This window comes from Zootoca vivipara, chromosome Z2 (assembly GCF_965207765.1).
Source record: "Zootoca vivipara chromosome Z2, rZooViv2.hap1.1, whole genome shotgun sequence".
NCBI lineage: Eukaryota > Metazoa > Chordata > Lepidosauria > Squamata > Lacertidae > Zootoca > Zootoca vivipara.
Window position 1 is genome coordinate 43062399 of NC_142585.1, and position 17395 is coordinate 43079793.

The 17395-nt window shown below is 44.6% G+C and overlaps 1 protein-coding gene across 1 annotated transcript in view; it reads left to right on the forward strand.

Annotated features, from left to right (window-relative positions):
- PAPPA (pappalysin 1) overlaps window positions 1–17395 on the forward strand; it is a 247108-nt gene that overhangs the window by 204467 nt on the left and 25246 nt on the right. The window contains exons 19-20 of the mRNA XM_060270600.2: window positions 3983–4092; window positions 15536–15607. Coding sequence (XP_060126583.1) covers window positions 3983–4092; window positions 15536–15607 — 182 coding nt within the window. The remainder of the gene's footprint in view (window positions 1–3982; window positions 4093–15535; window positions 15608–17395) is intronic.

Below are 17395 nucleotides of genomic sequence, written 5' to 3' on the forward strand. Positions count from 1 at the left end.
GCTCTTCTTACATTCATTGTCATTGGCTGGGCCCACCCCCACAACCCAGAAGGCAAAATCTATCCCAAGCAAGGCCTCTGATGAATATCTTAACAGCTGTGCAGAATCATTGGGGAATAAGCAGGCTATTTCGGTGGTTTATAGGTCAGGCGTTGCATTGAAAGAGGCATCTGTTGTCAGCAAGAACAGAATCCTGTCTAGTGAGTGACAGATAGCCACCCACACATACAGACATACCCTCCAGTCCTATGTTGTGTCTTCCATCCACTGGGAATGAACCAGTAACAGCTGTCTATGCAATTTTCCCAGAAAGCTTAATAAAATGATGCTATCAATGAAACTGCATCCATGGGATTTGTTAAGTTGGCATATATATACACAGGTGAAATTCAGAAAGATCTTCAACAACAGCAAAATCTATCTGCCCATTTGACTCAGCCACTCAAAAATAATGGAAGGCAAACCTATCCAAAGGCATTTAAAGGCAAACCTATCTAATTCGCAGTTTCCGAAACAATGTGCAAATGGAAACAAAGCTGTTATTTGAAATTCATGCTTTTCCATATTTTGCAATGCAATATTTCTCCATCCAAGTAATGTGTAAAAATAGCAATAGTCACAATAATGCACACACTAGAGTAAAATTGCACATATTAGTGAAAATATTGTATTATATTTGGGGTAATTCTTTTGGAAATATGTGTATATGTTAGGGGAAATGGCATCAAAGCTGTGTCCATTAAGAGAAATTTGCACTAAGATACTGGTAAATTTTAATGATGACTTTTGTGGCAATGTGAAGAGCCGGATTTTAAGATCGGGGTGGGGTGAGAAACTGGGAGAAACCAAAATGGGTAGATGCAGACATTGGGTGTTACCACAGACACCAACCAAGGAAGGGTTTGTTGTGAGCCAGGAGTGAGAAGCTACCCACCCCTCCTTGGTCTTGTTTCTAATACTGATTGGAGTTCAGAGCTCCTTAATGACACACTCACAGCAGCTGTGCCACTGTGAGAGTGATTTCGCAGAGGGGGGAAGCCAATGCAGCAGTGGCGGCAGCACCCCCAGGGGTGTAGGTTTGTGTCTTCGAAAAGCTCCAATATATTACTGCTTACCTTAATAGGGAAGAGGGAGGGCTCCTGTGGTGCGCAACCATTAAGCGAGATGAATAAGGGGCTCGCCTGCTAGCAACTGCGCCACACCACTTGTGCCCTATGTAAACAGGTTTCAAATGCATTTTAGGCTGAAAGCTCCCTCATAGAAAAAGAAATCATTTCTGTTTGATTAACCTGTTTAGGTCCCACCCCTTCCTCCCGAAGGTGCTCAGGGTGGTAATAACAGCAATAGTAACAATAATTTCCATGCACATAGAAAACTAGCTTGCCAGAGAGATGGGCTCAAGCCTAGCTTACTCCCTGGCATGCTTGATTTCTATATGCAAAAATCTATGTGATATCTCTCTCCCTCTCTCTCTCTCTCTCTCTCTCTCTCTCTCTCTCTCTCTCTCTCTCTCTCTGTGTGTGTGTGTGTGTGTGTGTGTGTGTGTGTACATTGATAGATATAAAATTCTTATTGCCTTGCTGTCACATTTGTACCCTACTCTTTCTCAAAAGAAATCAAGATGGTGGTTATCAGACATTTATTTATATCTCAGCTTTCTCCCTGACAGGGGCTCAAGGTGGATGCGGATAAAAATAAGAACAACTAAAAACATAAGAAAAAATAATAATTAAAAGCAATTAAATATAGATAGAATTAAAACTACACACACACACACACACACACACACACACAATAAAAACAACATGGCAATTCAGTAGGCTTTTGGGAACTACATGGTTCTCCCCATCTCTATTTTATATTCCCAATTATTGATCATCATAATTATTATATTTATATCCCACTTTTCCTCTAAGGAAGGCGAACTAATGTACATGCTTTCTTCCTCCTTCAAATTTTTCCTCTGTAAATTAGAATAGATTGAGAGGCAGAAGCAACCAGCCAAGGTCACCCCAGGGCCTCATACCTGAGTCCGTGTTTGAATCCCAGTCTCCTGGGTCCAAATTCAACAGTCTAAGTATTACACTGCATTGGTTTCTTTACTGGGAAATGGGGTGTTCATCTGCATGTGTCCAGCAATGTCCACATGCTTACGGTGTGAACTTTCTAAACTGGTGTTGTATACAACCAGGTCTTTACCAAAGGTTTGCAGGGCACTCACATACAGTGGTAACTCTAGTTGCGGATTTAATCTGTTTCGGGGTGCCGTTCGCAACCCGAAAAGTCCGCAACTAGAGTGTCTCTTGTACGCAAGTGTGCTGCATAATCGAGCGCTTTTGCGCATGTGCGAAGCACGCAGATCGCTCCTGCGCATGCATGCGTGGCGAACCCAGAAGTAAACACTTCCAGGTTTGCCGCATTTGTAAGCCGAAAGTCCGTAACAAGAGTGGAACGCAACTAGAGGTACCTCTGTACTCATAAAAAGTGAGCTATCCAGCATCATACTGTATATGGGCAACTTGCCTGTTTGTGCCGTAGCCTTGCTTCTGGCTTTCAACTTATGAGATTGGGTGCAAGTGATCTGCATCAAGTCCTGATGAGAAGAAGAACCCAAGCTGGAGAGAAGAAGAAGAAGAAGAAGAAGAAGAAGAAGAAGAAGAAGAAGAAGAAGAAGAAGAAGAAGAAGAAGAAGAAGAAGAAGAAGAAGAAGAAGAAGAAGAAGAGGAAGAATTGTAGTTTGGATTTGATATCCCACTTTACCACTGCCCTAAGGAGTCCCAAAGCGGCTAACATTCTCCTTTCCCTTCCTCCCCCACCACAAACACTCTTTGAGGTGAGTGAGGCCGAGAGACTTCAGAGAAGTATGACTGGCCCAAGGTCACCCAGCAGCTGCATGTGGAGGAGCGTGGGAGAGAACCCAATTCACCAGATTATGAGTCCATTGGTCTTAACCACTACACCACACTGGCTCTCAGAAGAAGAGGAGGCAGCCAGGGGTCCAAAGCAGCCAGCCAGTGCAGGGGACTGAGGGGAAAGGCATTTGCATCCATTCCTGAAAGAGAGTGGCCAATGCCAAGCCCTTCAAAACCCTGGGCAGGTACCAAGGAAGAGGCAACCTGCTCCAACATGGGCTGGTTGCAGGTTGAGCTATTGTAGTCATTCAGTGACTAGTCCAGTGTGGGTGCAGTGCCAGCTCCAGGTGCAAGGGGACGTCAACTCCTTACCCCTGGTGCAATGGGGCCCTCATATGTTGGAAGCTCACTTTCACCTCTGGTTTACGGGCTGCTGGTAGCATCAGCAGGCAGCAGTTGCACTTTAGCATCCAGTAGGTTGCTGTGACCACCACCCATCTAAATTAACCTTGGTGATCTGCACATACATAGTGACACCTGAGGACTCGTTGTGGTTGAATCACAAATCCAGTCTTCTAGCATGGGAGGTAGCAGAAAGTGTCAGTGGGGATGGGCGTACGGAGCCCAGTGGTTCCCCAAGCATGCTTGGTGCTAATGGCCCTGTGTGGGTGAACCATCTCCTCTGTCTTGTTTGAGCTGGCAGCATCTATTCTCTGAAACTCCCTGCCTATTGATATTTAGGCTAAGCCGAATATCACTTGCCAAAAGCCTTTTTGTTGTCATTTAGATGACCCTCCCCCCATACATTTTATTATGCACGTGTGTTTTTAAATTCTGTTGATTTGTATCTTGATCATTTTATTATATTCTTAAAGTCTGTTTATATTGCTATTTTAAATGAGCATTTTATGCAATTTTATGTAAATCACATAGAAATGTTTTTGGAGTAAGCGGCATGAAAATGTGTACAATGAATGGGTGATTAATAAACTGCTTGGTGGTTGAATACTGCTTAGAGGTTTATTTTACAATCAAGTGGTATATCACTTAAAATAATAATAATAATAATAATAATAATAATAATAATAATGGGGCCTCCCCCCCCAATCTTCCTTTTTTCCTTTTTGAAGGAGCTGAGTGTACCATCTTGTGCCCAGACCATCCTAGTGAGCCCATCCTGTTGCGTGCCAATGAGACATTACAAGACGTCCAGCACTGGATGAACCCTCCAAGAGTGAAGGTCAGTGGACAGTCCCAAGTGTGATTTGATGGATAGATTGTCGTGGAACATTGACCCACTCAAGGGCTTCCTAGGTAGGTTCGGTTGCAACAAACCCAGGAGACAGTCTTGAAAGGGGAACTGGGCAAATTCATGGTCAGGGAGAAGACCATCAATCAGCAATGGCCAAGATAATAAAGAGAAACAATGTTCAGAGCAGGGGCTCACGGGGGCTGAGCTGTTCAATATTTTAGGGTAGGGGGCCCACCCCACCCCCACCCCATGTGCAAGGCACATGTTGTGTGGCATGGCACCCAGCCTCCTCCCAACCATGAGGTGCTCTGGCACACAGCTGCCTCCTGACAGCACGGGGTGGGATTCTGCAGCATGGGGGCCTCTCTCCTCTCTCCATTGCCTGGCCTCTCTCCTCTGTGTGGGGCACTGGGGCACAGGGTGACGCCCAGCCTCCTACTGACAGTGTGGGCCTTCTCCCAACCACGCACATGTGTGATGTTGGGTCCCTTCAATCTTTGGCACAAAGTGGCGCTGCTAGTCCTAGGTAGCCTACCCCTGAATACCAGACACAGTGTCTTGTTGCCTTCATGACTCTAGTTGGTCACCGGGTTCTTCCAGACTGCTGGTATCTTATAGAAGGAATTAAAATGCATATTAGAATTTTAGGTTTGCACTTTTAATATACTGTTGCCATCCTGCAATAAATCTCCCTTAAAAACAACAACTGAACTCGCTTTTTTGTTTGGAAAGTGATGGAGAAGAGCATAGGAAAGTGTGGATTGGGCAAATGAGTAATGGGAGGATATGTAAGTCATGGTGTATGTTCATTGTCTTATAGCCAATCCACACATCAGAACAAATGGTCACTAAAGACTGGTCCTAGTTTGACCACTGCATAAGCACTGTGCAAGCGAATCAGGATGAATGCTCTATAAACTCATTACCTGGGGATCCCAATGAGGGAAGCATGATCCTGGACTAGCCATACATGCTTATCATTATGGCATTGTGGGCAAGTATACAAATGTGATGGGGAGGCAGTCCATTTCCGAGCACTATTCAAAATGTAAGTGCTAACCTTTAAAGCCCTAAATGGCTTTGGCCATGTATGCCTGAAGAAGCGTCTCCACCCCCACATCACCCAGCCTGGACACTTAGTTCCAGCTCTGAGGGCCTTCTGGTGGTTCCCTCACTGCAAGAAGTGAAGTTACAGGGAACCAGGCAGAGGGCCTTCTTGGTAGTTGTGCACTCCCTGTGGAACGCCCTCCCACGAAGTGTCAAGGAAATAAACAAATATCTGCCTTTTAGAAGACACCTGAAGGGAACATTTTAATGTTTTACTGTGTTTGATTTTTTAAAAGTTGTTGCTCAGAGTAGTTGGGGCAAACCAGTCAGATAGGCAGCATGTAAATTATTATTAGTATTATTACTACATTCAAGAGGTGACTTGCTTTCAGGTAGGGGTCAAATTCATCCATCAAATTCAGGCTGCACAATTAGAGCTGATTTGTATTTCCGGAGGAGAAAGGATTTTTTGCAATCAGAAAGGTCAGTGATAGGAAAAAGCACTGGGAGTGTTGGGTGGCTCTTGGCTATCATCTAATCTTCCTACAATGCTACCTAGTCTCCTTTGCAAACAAATCAGGATGAATGTTCATTCAGTAGTCTGTGCCATCTAAACTGACTGTAATCAGGTCAGGTCGAATGCTAAGTAAACAATGAGTTTAGATCTCCTATCACCTTCCACTTCTCCCAGAAGTTCAAATTCTCAGGCTTCATTTGTCTCAAGAAGATAAGAAGAGCCTGCTGGGTCAAGTCAATGGTCCATCCCTTTTGTCATCCTTTTCCCACAGTGGCAAACCAGATGCCTCTATGGGAAGAAAGCCCACAAGGAGGACCTGAGCACAAGTGCTTGGCTCCTGCAATTTCCAGTAACTGGTATTCAGAAGCATTATTACTCCAACTTCTGAGGCAGAGCATGGCCAACATGTCTAGTAGCCATTGATACCCCTCTCCATGCATCCATCAAATATTTTTAAAAAGTCATTTAGGCTTGTTGACATCACTGCCCTCCTGTGGGAGTGAGTTCCATAGTCTAACTATGCACTCTGCGAAGAAGAACAGTACTTTCTTTTATCTGCCCTGGATCTTCTAACATTCCATGCCAGAGGGCTCTACGTTTCTCTCAGGTTGCAAATTTCCTAAGATTGCTAACTCAAAAACCTTGTCATTGAATTGGCTGTTCTGAAGATAGGGATAGAGCATTCGATTTCTGGTCCATGCTGTTCAGTTCTGTTAATCCATAAATCTGCTTCCTGCTTCCCCATCAGTCTATGATTTATTTATCTTTTAAACACATAAAAAAATCCCATTATTTTTGCACTTTTTTCTGGGCTGAATTGTACACAGTTTTACCTCAGGTATGCATTTTTCATATGCTTTTTATTCTGAAGCATGTAGTTTTGTACACATTCGGGTACATATATTGAATTGAGAACTATTACAAAAAGGTGTGTGTGTGTGTGTGTGTGTGTAAAAACTGACACAAGAGCTAGCTCCATATTTGCATATTTGCCTGGGAAGTCCAAATCAGGTGGGTCCTCTTAAAATTGCAGGCTGAGTAGAATCCTTGAGCATCTAGATTTGAAAAAAATAATAATAAAGGAAGGAAGGAAGGAAGGAAGGAAGGAAGGAAGGAAGGAAGGAAGGAAGGAAGGAAGGAAGGAAGGAAGGACCGATCTCAGACCTCAAGATACATTGGGAATGTACATATCTATCATGGCCATTGGGGCTATTTCTTGCAGAGAATAGGACCAGAGAGTGGGTGGCCTGCAATAATAACAGCCTACCCCCACTTACAGGGCCCCCTGTCACTCTTAGCACCACACAACACATTAGAAACTTCCTTATCTCCATTTTAGAGGCTCTTTCTCACCATATAGACTTTCAAGTGGGGTTTCAGGGGGGTTGTTTTTTTTGGTTTTGTAATTCACTGTGAAATAAAAATCCCGGCTTGAAAGTGTTGTAGCTTTCCCCTTCCCCCTCCCCCCCATTCTGTCTTCCTTTATTGATGCCGTCTCTTGAAAGAAGCCATAACGAGTTTTATACCTACATATCCCTGGAGGGCTCATTAGGTAGCCAGAGGAGGGGAAATAACTGGTAGTAAAAAGGGGAAAGCAGCCCAGATTGTGGGGAGGTGACGGAGAGAAAGGCTGAAGTATTCCAGGAATACAGGAACCCCCCCCCCCAAAAAAAAGGAGGAAAAAAATACAAGTAACTCTCACCCTCAGTGGGAAGAGGCATGCAAAAAATGAATTCAGGTTAGGAGTGTAATGACTATTCCTTAATTTTGATCATTTGTTTCAAAAGTCACATGTTCAATGCAGCTGGACAAATCACTGAGAGTGTGCTCCTTTGGCTGAATATTTGCATTGTTTCAATGCTCTTCAGAATCCCTTTCTTCCTCTGGCTGCTCCTCCTTCTTGCCCTCATTTGCCATTCATTGCCTTATTGTCCTCAACTTCATTGCCCACATAGCTGTTCAGTACAGTTGGCTGTGACAATCCACAAAAATATGGCCTAGTTCGCACAAATTCTAAACCATGGTTTAGTGTTATGTGTTAACCCAGCCCAGCAGCTTAACTATGGTTTGTTAACTATGGTTTGTTTGTTTGCTTGCTTGCTTGCACCCTGCTCATCTGACTGGATTGCTCCAGCCACTCTTGGTCAGTTTCCAACATAATATGAAAACAGAGCTAAACACCAAGCATTAAAAACTTGAAGGTTGCCCACAACCAAGGTTTATAATTCATTTATAAACCATAGTTATAGCTTTGCATTTTGTACAAATCCAGACCTCCTTAACTTTTACTTAAGTGAAGAGTGACAAAAAATTCAAGCCACTCTCATGTCTCATCTGCTCTCACTGGTGCTTTTAACTATTTTCTGATGTAATAAAACAAGGTTTGAGTGATCATCTGCCAGACACCTCAACTTAACTATGGTTTAACTATGTTTAACCATGGTTTCGTGTTACATGCAAACTAGGCTTTTATTTACAAGTGTTTCTATGATGCCACACCAGATGTTGAATAGTGATACTGATGCATTCAAATGGGCTTCCATAGCCAATGGAATGAAATAGTGCAAATTAGGACAGTGAGGGTGAAGATGGCAATGTAAAGAAGATGACTTGATTAACACTCCTATGTTGGAAATGAGTGTTGAAAACAGCTAAAAATGAATAGTGCTTTACAACACTCAGGGAAATGATCCTGCGGTGAAGCAAGTTGTTTCTGTTCAGCCCCGATTCAGATTTGTTTAGGTGGTGGAAGGAGGGAAATGTCCTTTGCCCCTTACTGTCCTCACCTCATTTGCCTGTAACATGGATTGAAATACCACTTCTCTTCTAGGGATTAAGATCACTGGGTCGTTACAATCACCTCCAAGCTTGCACTCCCCCACTCCCACAACAAGCATTGAGGCCCTTATGAAAGGAATACATTTCCCAAACCAGTAGAATTCAATTGAAGATCTCCTGTAATAGGAGGCCCCTGAAACAGTGTGCAGCTTTCTCCCTTTATATGCCTACCTCTGGGAGACAGAATGCCCGAAACAGTGTGCAGCTTTCTCCCTTTATATGCCTACCTCTGGGAGACAGAATGCCCCAAACTCACAGCACAGGTTTAACAAATGCAATGGTAGGGATGGTTACAAAGAAAATATGAGCTGGATTGCAGGTGTAAAATTGAAGGAAGCTGTAAGTGTTGGGGGTTGGAGGACATCCATGGCACTGTATGTCTTAGGTGTGTCTTGTAGACAACATCAGTGACCAGAAAGCAGTGTATGGGGGTCATTTGCAGTGCCACAGCCACTGGTTAGCCAGCTGGGAGGGAGTGTTATATAAGAAAGGGCCATTAGACTTTTACGATGCCTGTTACCACCTTGAAAACTTTCCCTCTGGAATTGAAACCAGGTTGGGGCCAAATGTAACACACTGGCATTTGCTGCAGCAGACACACATTTGCCTTGCAGCTGCTGCTGTTAGCACAAGGACTTGGTATTGCCATCTTCAAATAAATATTATTAAGAGGAAGAATAGCAACAGTCATTCTTTCCACTTGCAAAAACTTTTAGGCTGTAATCTTGTTTATTTTAAAAGCATTTCTGAATCGTTTCATACGTCAAAAATCTCTAAGCGGTGTACACTAGGTAGGTTAGGTTGATAATGAACTGGTCCAAGATCACCCAGTGCGTTTCAGGCTGAGTGGAAATTACCCCTGTGCCACACTAGCCTCCTTCTCTGCTTTTGTCAAAGAGGATGTCTGGAAATCCCACTCTATTAGGGATGTTTTTGACTATATGGAAGAGAAAGTCTTGCTATCTTCTTCTCCCTTGTATGCCAAGACTCCCTGACTCCGCAGATCCCTAAGGGGTGAATAACCAAATGAGACAACAGCATATAGTTTTATGGGTTCCAATAGGTCACAATCAGTTAAAGTTGCGAACTGTCTGCCTTAGGCATTGGGTGAAGCCAAATTGTATCACTCCAGCCTGTCTGCTGGGAGAGTATCTAGGTAAATCACCACTAGGGGGCTCTTTGACCTACATAAGATAGGGGTACCCCCAAGGGGTCTCTGTTGGAGGAGTATCTTGGCCCTAGCCCCCACCTGGATGTCAGACAGAAGCCACTCCTCACAGATCCCTTTAACAGGATACCATTAACCAAGGAAGGGCAATCAGAGGCTACAACCTCCCCTCCAGCCAAAACCAAGGCTTACCCAGTACCTAACCTCTCGAAGTTGTAATGATTGCTATGAGGTAGGCAAACCAAATAGCCAGTGCCAATTTGCCAAGTGGAAAAAATCCTGCCTGGCCCCAATACGGCAGCCAACATAATCCATAGCAACAAAATTAGAGGGAGGGAGATCCGACAGAAGAAGGGACTGCCAGTCTGGGCCACAATTTATACTGCCCCTCCTGGGAGCAGGCCCAAGTGGTGCTGATTGGCTGGCTGGGCCTGACCCCAGGGAAAGCCCAGCTCAGGTCAATCGCCAGTAGGCGGTCAGTACAAGCCTGCCCCCCTCACCAGATCACTGCAGGGCCCATAGTCTGGCCGTAACACCACCCACCAGATAAGGTGAGAGGACTTATTGGCAGCTCTAAGCTGGTTTGCCCCCAGCGTTCAGGGGGGATAGAATCTGTTGGTGTTCCTGCTTCTCATTATGCTGAGGCCCATCTTGATGACTCCATCAATCTTTCCAAATATTAAAAATAAGAACATGCATCTCTATTCCTCATCTTGCAGTAAATAAGAGATTGAAATGAAATGAAATACTATCTTCCTGTTTGTGGCAAGCACCAGCCCTTCAGTTTACAGAGGGTTGTCAAGGACTCAATTGGGAAGGCATCTGACCCAAGAAAGGGGGCCCCCTGCTGAATTTTGCAGTCTTCTCGCTCACTCAGCAAATAAACAGCGTGGAGCTCTCCTCCCCCCCCCCCGCCCCCAGCCTTCCCCAGACTCCTTTCCCTTCCATTTCACACAGACCAGGCCTGTTGCAAGACAGGTGGAGCAATCTGGTCCCTGAGTAATAGTGGAAAATCCGAGCGCATCGGAAAGATAAACAGCCCTGTGCAGATAGTATAAAAGTCCTTTTTCTAGCACATACCAGGTAAGCCTCAAATGACCGAAACTGTAAAAACACACCAAGGTTTCCCCACAGACAGATTAAATTAGCCTTCAGAATTACCAGGGGGGAGGTGTGTGTGTGTGTGTGTGTGTGTGTGTGTGTGTGTGTGTGTGTATAGACCTCCACACTTTTTGTAAAAACCTGATGAAACTGAACACATGCAAAATAAATGCCACCGGTGTGTTGCCATGAAATAGCTTGATAAAATTGTATCCTGCCTCTCAGTATCCTGTTGCTCAGTGGAGGAGCATCCACTTTGCAGAAGTCGCCACAGGTTCATTCCCTGGCATCTCCTGGTAGGACTGGGGATGTCAAGTGTATGAAGTCCTGTTAGCCAGCGTAGACTGTACTGAGCTAGGTAGAGCAATAGTCTGACTCCATGAAAGTCAGCTTTCTATGTTACTGTCTCTTAAGGAAAAAGCCATAGCTGAGCAGTAGATCATCTGCTTTGCATGCAGAGGCAAAGTTCATTCTGTTCTCCGCAGTTCAATCTGTTCTCCAAAAATTTTCAAAGATCATAGACAAAGGCTCTGAAATTACACCCACAAGCTCCTTTAGTACCCTTGGATGCAGCTCATCAGGCCCTGGAGAAGAACAAACAATAAAGTGACTCAGAAGCTCTAGATGAGTGCTCTGTTCCTTTATTTGTCCCTCCACACCCACCCCAGGGGTGGTGGTGAATTTTACAATACTGCCTGAGGCATGTTAGGTTTTTCTAGTGAGTGATCTTCAGGTATAGGAGCAGCCCTATCATTAGGCAGAGTGAAGTCGTGACCTCAGGCAGCTGATTTTGGATGTCATGAAACACCAGCACATAATTAGTACAGTGGTACCTCCGGTTGCGGGCGGGAACTCCGGCCAGATCCCGAGGTTTCCGCAACCGGAGGTTCCTGTTCTGCACACACACACACACAGCGCGATAGAGCACTTCTGTGCATGCGCTCATGGCAAAACCCGGAAATATACGTCCGGGTTTGCCACGTGTGTATCCTGAAGGATACGTAACAAGAGCGGCGCATGAGTAGAGTTACTACTTACAGTACTTATTATATTTTTACAGATAAGAATGGGGAGAGATGCTAACAGGATTTTGCTGCCTTATATCTTGAAAGTCATATTAGCTACGCCCATCAATTTCAGTTGATCTGCTCTAAGAAGAACTAACCTTAGAGACAACACCAGCGGTGAAGCATATGCCTGCGCTGCCCAGGGTGGATGCGCTCCTGAGAAGGACATGGTGTGGAGGGTGCCCTCCCAGGCATGGGAAAGCCGCTCGATTGCCCGGAACAGCGTGCGTGCCCTGCAGCTGGGGGTGGAGTGAGCTGCTCACAGGGGTGGAGCGAACCACCCATGGCAGACATTCGGTGTGCCAGCCCCTGACTCCCAAGCCTCCCCCAAGCTGTGAAAATGAAGAGGGAAGGGGGGGAAATGCTGCCGGCAAAGCTGCGCAGCTACCCCCCCCTTACCCCCATGACTCGGGGTAGGCTTGGGAGGCATGGGCAGGTGGCACACCAAATGTCACCCCCCTCAGTGAGGGCACCTGGGGTGGTCCGCCCCCCCCCTTCCTACGCCCCTGGACAACACAACATCAATCTACATCAATTTGCATATGATGAAAAATAGTGCTAACTTTAGAAAAAGCATTCATTTTTTAGGTGATGCACATGTGTGTCACAGGAAGCATTCTCTTAAACATGGTGCCCCAATTTTCTCTCACACAGGAGGGGAACCTTCTTCTCAGATGACCCTTTTATTCAAATTGGGAGTTCCTCCCCTACCATAATGTTGTCCAGTTAATTGACTTCTTTAGTCAATTAACATGTATTCTAATTGATTCATTCGGATTCATCAGCTGATTCATAGCCTGACAGATGATGATAATGATGATGATGATAATTCACATTTTACGTATGTCTCAAGGTGATTTTCAAATATTCAATGAATACAGCTGTGGCATTCACAAGCCTTTGACCTTCACAGAGCTCTTCAGTCACTCAAGCCTAGAAAGCATTTCATATTCTCCCTAGCTGTGTTTACTGCATTCTGCACAAATGACTGCAAAAGCCCCCAAGGCTATTACCATGTTTCTCCCTCTGCCCGCCTCCCTGCACACCCCCCCCCCAAAATTTTTTACCACAACTGGGGCAGCCATCTTTGTCACGGGTAAAATATTATGCACACCACTTTGAGAGAACCTTAAATATTATTTTAACCTGAAGTTTTATGCTACTACAAGAATAAGGACCAGAATTTATTGTAAATACCTGGAGAGGAGCCAGCGCTGGGAAACAGCAGAAGCATTAGAAGCGAAGAGTGAGAATAGCTGAGTTAAAACCCACCCAGAGGTTTCTTCCAAAGATGCTGCTGTTTCAGGTGTATACGTATTCTCAGAACCATCACTTGATGTCCTCTCAGTGCAGATAAAGGAGTGGCATTTCTATTGTAATACACAGAGATTCTAATACCTGTGTTCCTGATTGTGGGTTGCACGAAACTAAGTTCTAATCAGAGTAGACCCACTGAAATGCATGTGCCTATGTTGTGTTCTTTAACTTCAGTGGGTCTACTCTGAGTCAGACTGGCATTGGATGCAACACTGTGTGTATATATACCGGTAGTGTTTTGCAAGAACAGTAGAACCGTAATTCTAGATTGAGTGACAGAGATTGCTAGTGCAATCTTGGGTGTCTTAATTTGCCCATTTTGGCACTGTGTGACTGACAGAGAACAACATGCATTCATTGGGGGGTGGATGCAAAATTTAAAACAGGAGAACCTGATTCATCAGTTGTTCAACTCATGTTTCTGTGGAATGGTTTTGTGTTGGTCAATGAGACCACAACAAAAGTGATATTTTGTTATTTGATTGAAATAAATATGGCAACAAAGGTAAATGGACCCCTGACTGTTAGGTCCAGTTGTGACCGACTCTGGGGTATATATACCCCACCCATCTGGCTGGGTTTCCCCAGCCACTCTGGGCGGCTTCCAACAGAAATATTAGAATACACTAATACACTAATATTCATCTCGTGTATTCATTAGAATACACTACCGGTAATACTCATCTTGCTTTACTGGCCAAGGGAGCCGGCATACAGCTTCCGAGTCATGTGGCCAGCATGACTAAGCCACTTCTGGCGAAGCAGAGCAGTGCACGGAAACGCCCATCGCGGGGATTCGAACCACCGACCTTCTGATTAGCAAGCCCTAGGCTCTGTGGTTTAGACCACAGCGCCACCTGTGTCACACTGGGCATGGAGCCTCAGGGGTGCCACAGGGGCGGGGAGGAGGCTGCAACTATAGTGTAGAATGGAAAGCAAGGGGCAGAGGCTGTTGAATTTTGGCATTACACAGGACACCACTGAAATTTGAGATCCCAAGGTCCACCACCATTAGGACAGGCAAGTAGGAAAGTGCGGAAAAGGCTACAGGGTGAAGTGGGAGACAAGTTATGCCAGCTGAAATAAAAGTGAAGTAGGAGCAGAACTAGAATAATCTGAAGGATATGTAAAGGATACAATTGTCAATAGGCAAGTTAGCCAACTGAAGTATTTGAACAGGGCAAATATTAACTGATGGAAGCAAACTGGTTGAATTGAGACTAAACATCAACAATTGTTTTATTTTTGAAAGCCATTTTGGCTCATTTGAACTTCTCCTGCAAGAAATACTGAGGATGGACTTTCCATCTGCTAATAAGTAGTTGCTTTAAAAAAACAAAATAAATGGTAAATTCTCCATAAGCGCAGGGTGGTATTTTGGTTTTTAAGGGCGAGATCCAGCCACGTTAAGACCCTTGGGAAGCAGCTACTTAACAGAATGAACCTATACACGTTTACTTAGAAGTAAGTCTCATTGAGTTCAATGAGACTAGCTCTCAGGTAAATATGGATAGGACTACAGCATAGAAGTGCTTCATTCTGTCCTTCAAAGTAGACCCATGCAAATTAATGAACATGATTAAGTTCGGTTTATTAATTTCAATAGGCTTTCTCTGAGTAAGACTTAGTTGAATACCTCCCCATATATATGGATGCCATTTTAATCAAAACCAAGGTATGCTCGGTAAATAAAGGGGTTGGGGGGGGGGTTTGAGGGAGAGATGAGAGAACTGTAACAGATTGATTCAAATGGACAACCAAAAAAAAAGTGGGTGGCGGCAGAGAATCCCACTCCATTCTTTATTCAGATAAGCAGAAAGCTTGTTTTGGCCAAGTTAGGTTCACTCATCATATGGAAAGATAAAGATCATGAATGTGGACTATATTTTTGTGTACACCTGTTTATCATTACAGCCAAAGTTTGGTATTGTGTCTCATTTTTAAGTTTGTATTTTTTAAAAAAGTAAAATTTAGTTGTTGATTTATGTATTTTTAAGTTTCATTAAGTTTTAGTCTCTTTCCTCTGATGAATAAAAATGATGTCCTGTATTAGTATGAGTATGTACTCAATAAATGTTTGCACTTAAGAAAATCCCAGGGTGCACACACACCCTAATGAAATGTGCCACGCCATCTGTGGCTGTAGCTCAGTTGATAGAGCACCTGCTTTGTAAGCAGATCACTGCAGGTTCAATGTCCAGAAACAGGGTTGCCATATTTTAAAAGTGAAAATCCGGACACAGTTTGGGGCACAGTTGTGAGCTTTTTAAAGTTTTGCCCTTAGCTGTAATGAGCTAGATAGACCAGGAGGTCTGACTTGATATAAGACAGTGCATTCTGTTCCTAATGTCTCCATGCTTCCTTCCCTCCATCTAGAATGTTGTCTGCACCGCTGAACTCAAGTGGTATCCCCATCCTGCACTGATCCACTGCATCAAGGGTTGTGAGGTGAGCATCCATAAGCCAACTCTTGCATGTGTGTGTTTAACCAAGCAATACTAATTGAGAAGATGAATCAGCGGATTGTGGAGTCTTGTGGATCTCCTTGAAGCATGCTCCACAATCAATATCTCTGAAGGCAACCCCCCCCATTAGAACTGGCCTTGAATGATGTCAAACTTTGCCTGCAAGGGGTATGGGAGATAAGAATCTGACCCACTGGGCAAATTCAGCTCCCCAGCAAGAGGAATTCATTGTTCATATTGAAACGCTGTTGGGTGCCTGTTTAAGTGGCTCATGCACTGGCAACATCAATCCTTGATTACCACAGTGCACTTTGCATGATGCTACCCTTGTATGTGAACCAGAAGCTGTAGCTATAGCAGAATGTGGGGGCCAGGCAGCTCACAGGAGCAAGCTACTGGACACATGTTGCTTGCCAGCTGAGAGAACTGCACTGGTTGCCAATTTGCTACTGGACCAAGTGCTAGTCCAAGTGGTTAGGACCAAGTGGTCCTTGTGTTACTTCCTTGTGTCTGAAATTGGAGATCAGGCATGGGGGTGAGGGAAGGAGCAGCTGTGAAGATCAAATGGGGGGGGGGAGGAGAGAAAGCAGAGACACACCACCACATGGTTTGAGGGGAAGGCGATGGGGGTAGGGGACCATCAAGCTATTATCAGCGGGGCAGGTAGTGGTGGCAGCCAGCAAAGTTGCATGTCCACTGTGGCTACTGCTGCTGCTTTCCTGATGACTGAAAAAAGCTGCTCCACCAGGGGAACGTAGTGCCACGATGCCTTGAAGTAAGGGTAATCAGCTGCCCTGTTCTCTGTCAGAGTGAGGGGAAGGTAGCGCCTTGCAATCTGCTGTCCTGGTCTCCCTCAGCTCATGAGGGAAGGCAGCTCAAAACAGCAGTGTTTTTGACAGAGATCATTGTGTGATATTGAAATCGACTGCTCTGCTCTCCCTCGCGCGAGGAGCACTAAATTGCTGAGTATTGCTGGGTCAAAATCGTTATCGTGATGTGATTTCGAAACCGATTTTGGCCAATATATTGAAAAATCCCACAGCGCTAAAGCAGACCATAAAATTTGTGGTATTACGATACAAAAATGACAAAGAATTAGTTGGGGAGGAGACAAGGGATGAGGCCGCAGACCCCCTAGTGCGTTCCACAAACCCCAAGGAGTTCCTGGACCCCTAATTGGGAACTACTGGTCTAGAGTTTAAGACATTCCTAATCCTACCTAGAGATCTCAAGGATTGAACCTAGGGTCTTCTTCATGCATATCAGATGCTCTACCACTGAGCTATGACCATTTGTTGTTGTTGTTGTTTAGTCGTTTAGTTGTGTCCGACTCTTCGTGACCCCATTTGCCATGACCATTTGCCTAATAATAAATTAAGGCTCCATCCTTCAGAGCTGATTTTAAATAAGAACATAGAGAGCTGCCATCCACTAAGTCAGACCATATAGCTCAGTAGTGTGGCTCTCCATGGTTTCAGAGAGGAGATATTCCAAGCCCTACCTGGAGATGCCAAGAGTTGGAACCTTCAGTGTGCAAAGCAGGTGTTCCACCATTGAGCTACAGCCTTCCCTCAAAATCCAGTGTCTTCAAAAACCTTAAACTCTTAAAAAATCACCCCCACTGTTTCTCTTTTCTTTATTACCTCTTCTCACCTTAGAGCTTTCTGGTGGCACTTACACCACTCATTTCACACTCTTCCTTGAACTAAAAATTACCTGCAACAAATTCCAGTCCCCCCCCCTTTAGAGAAAAATACCATGTATATAGGAA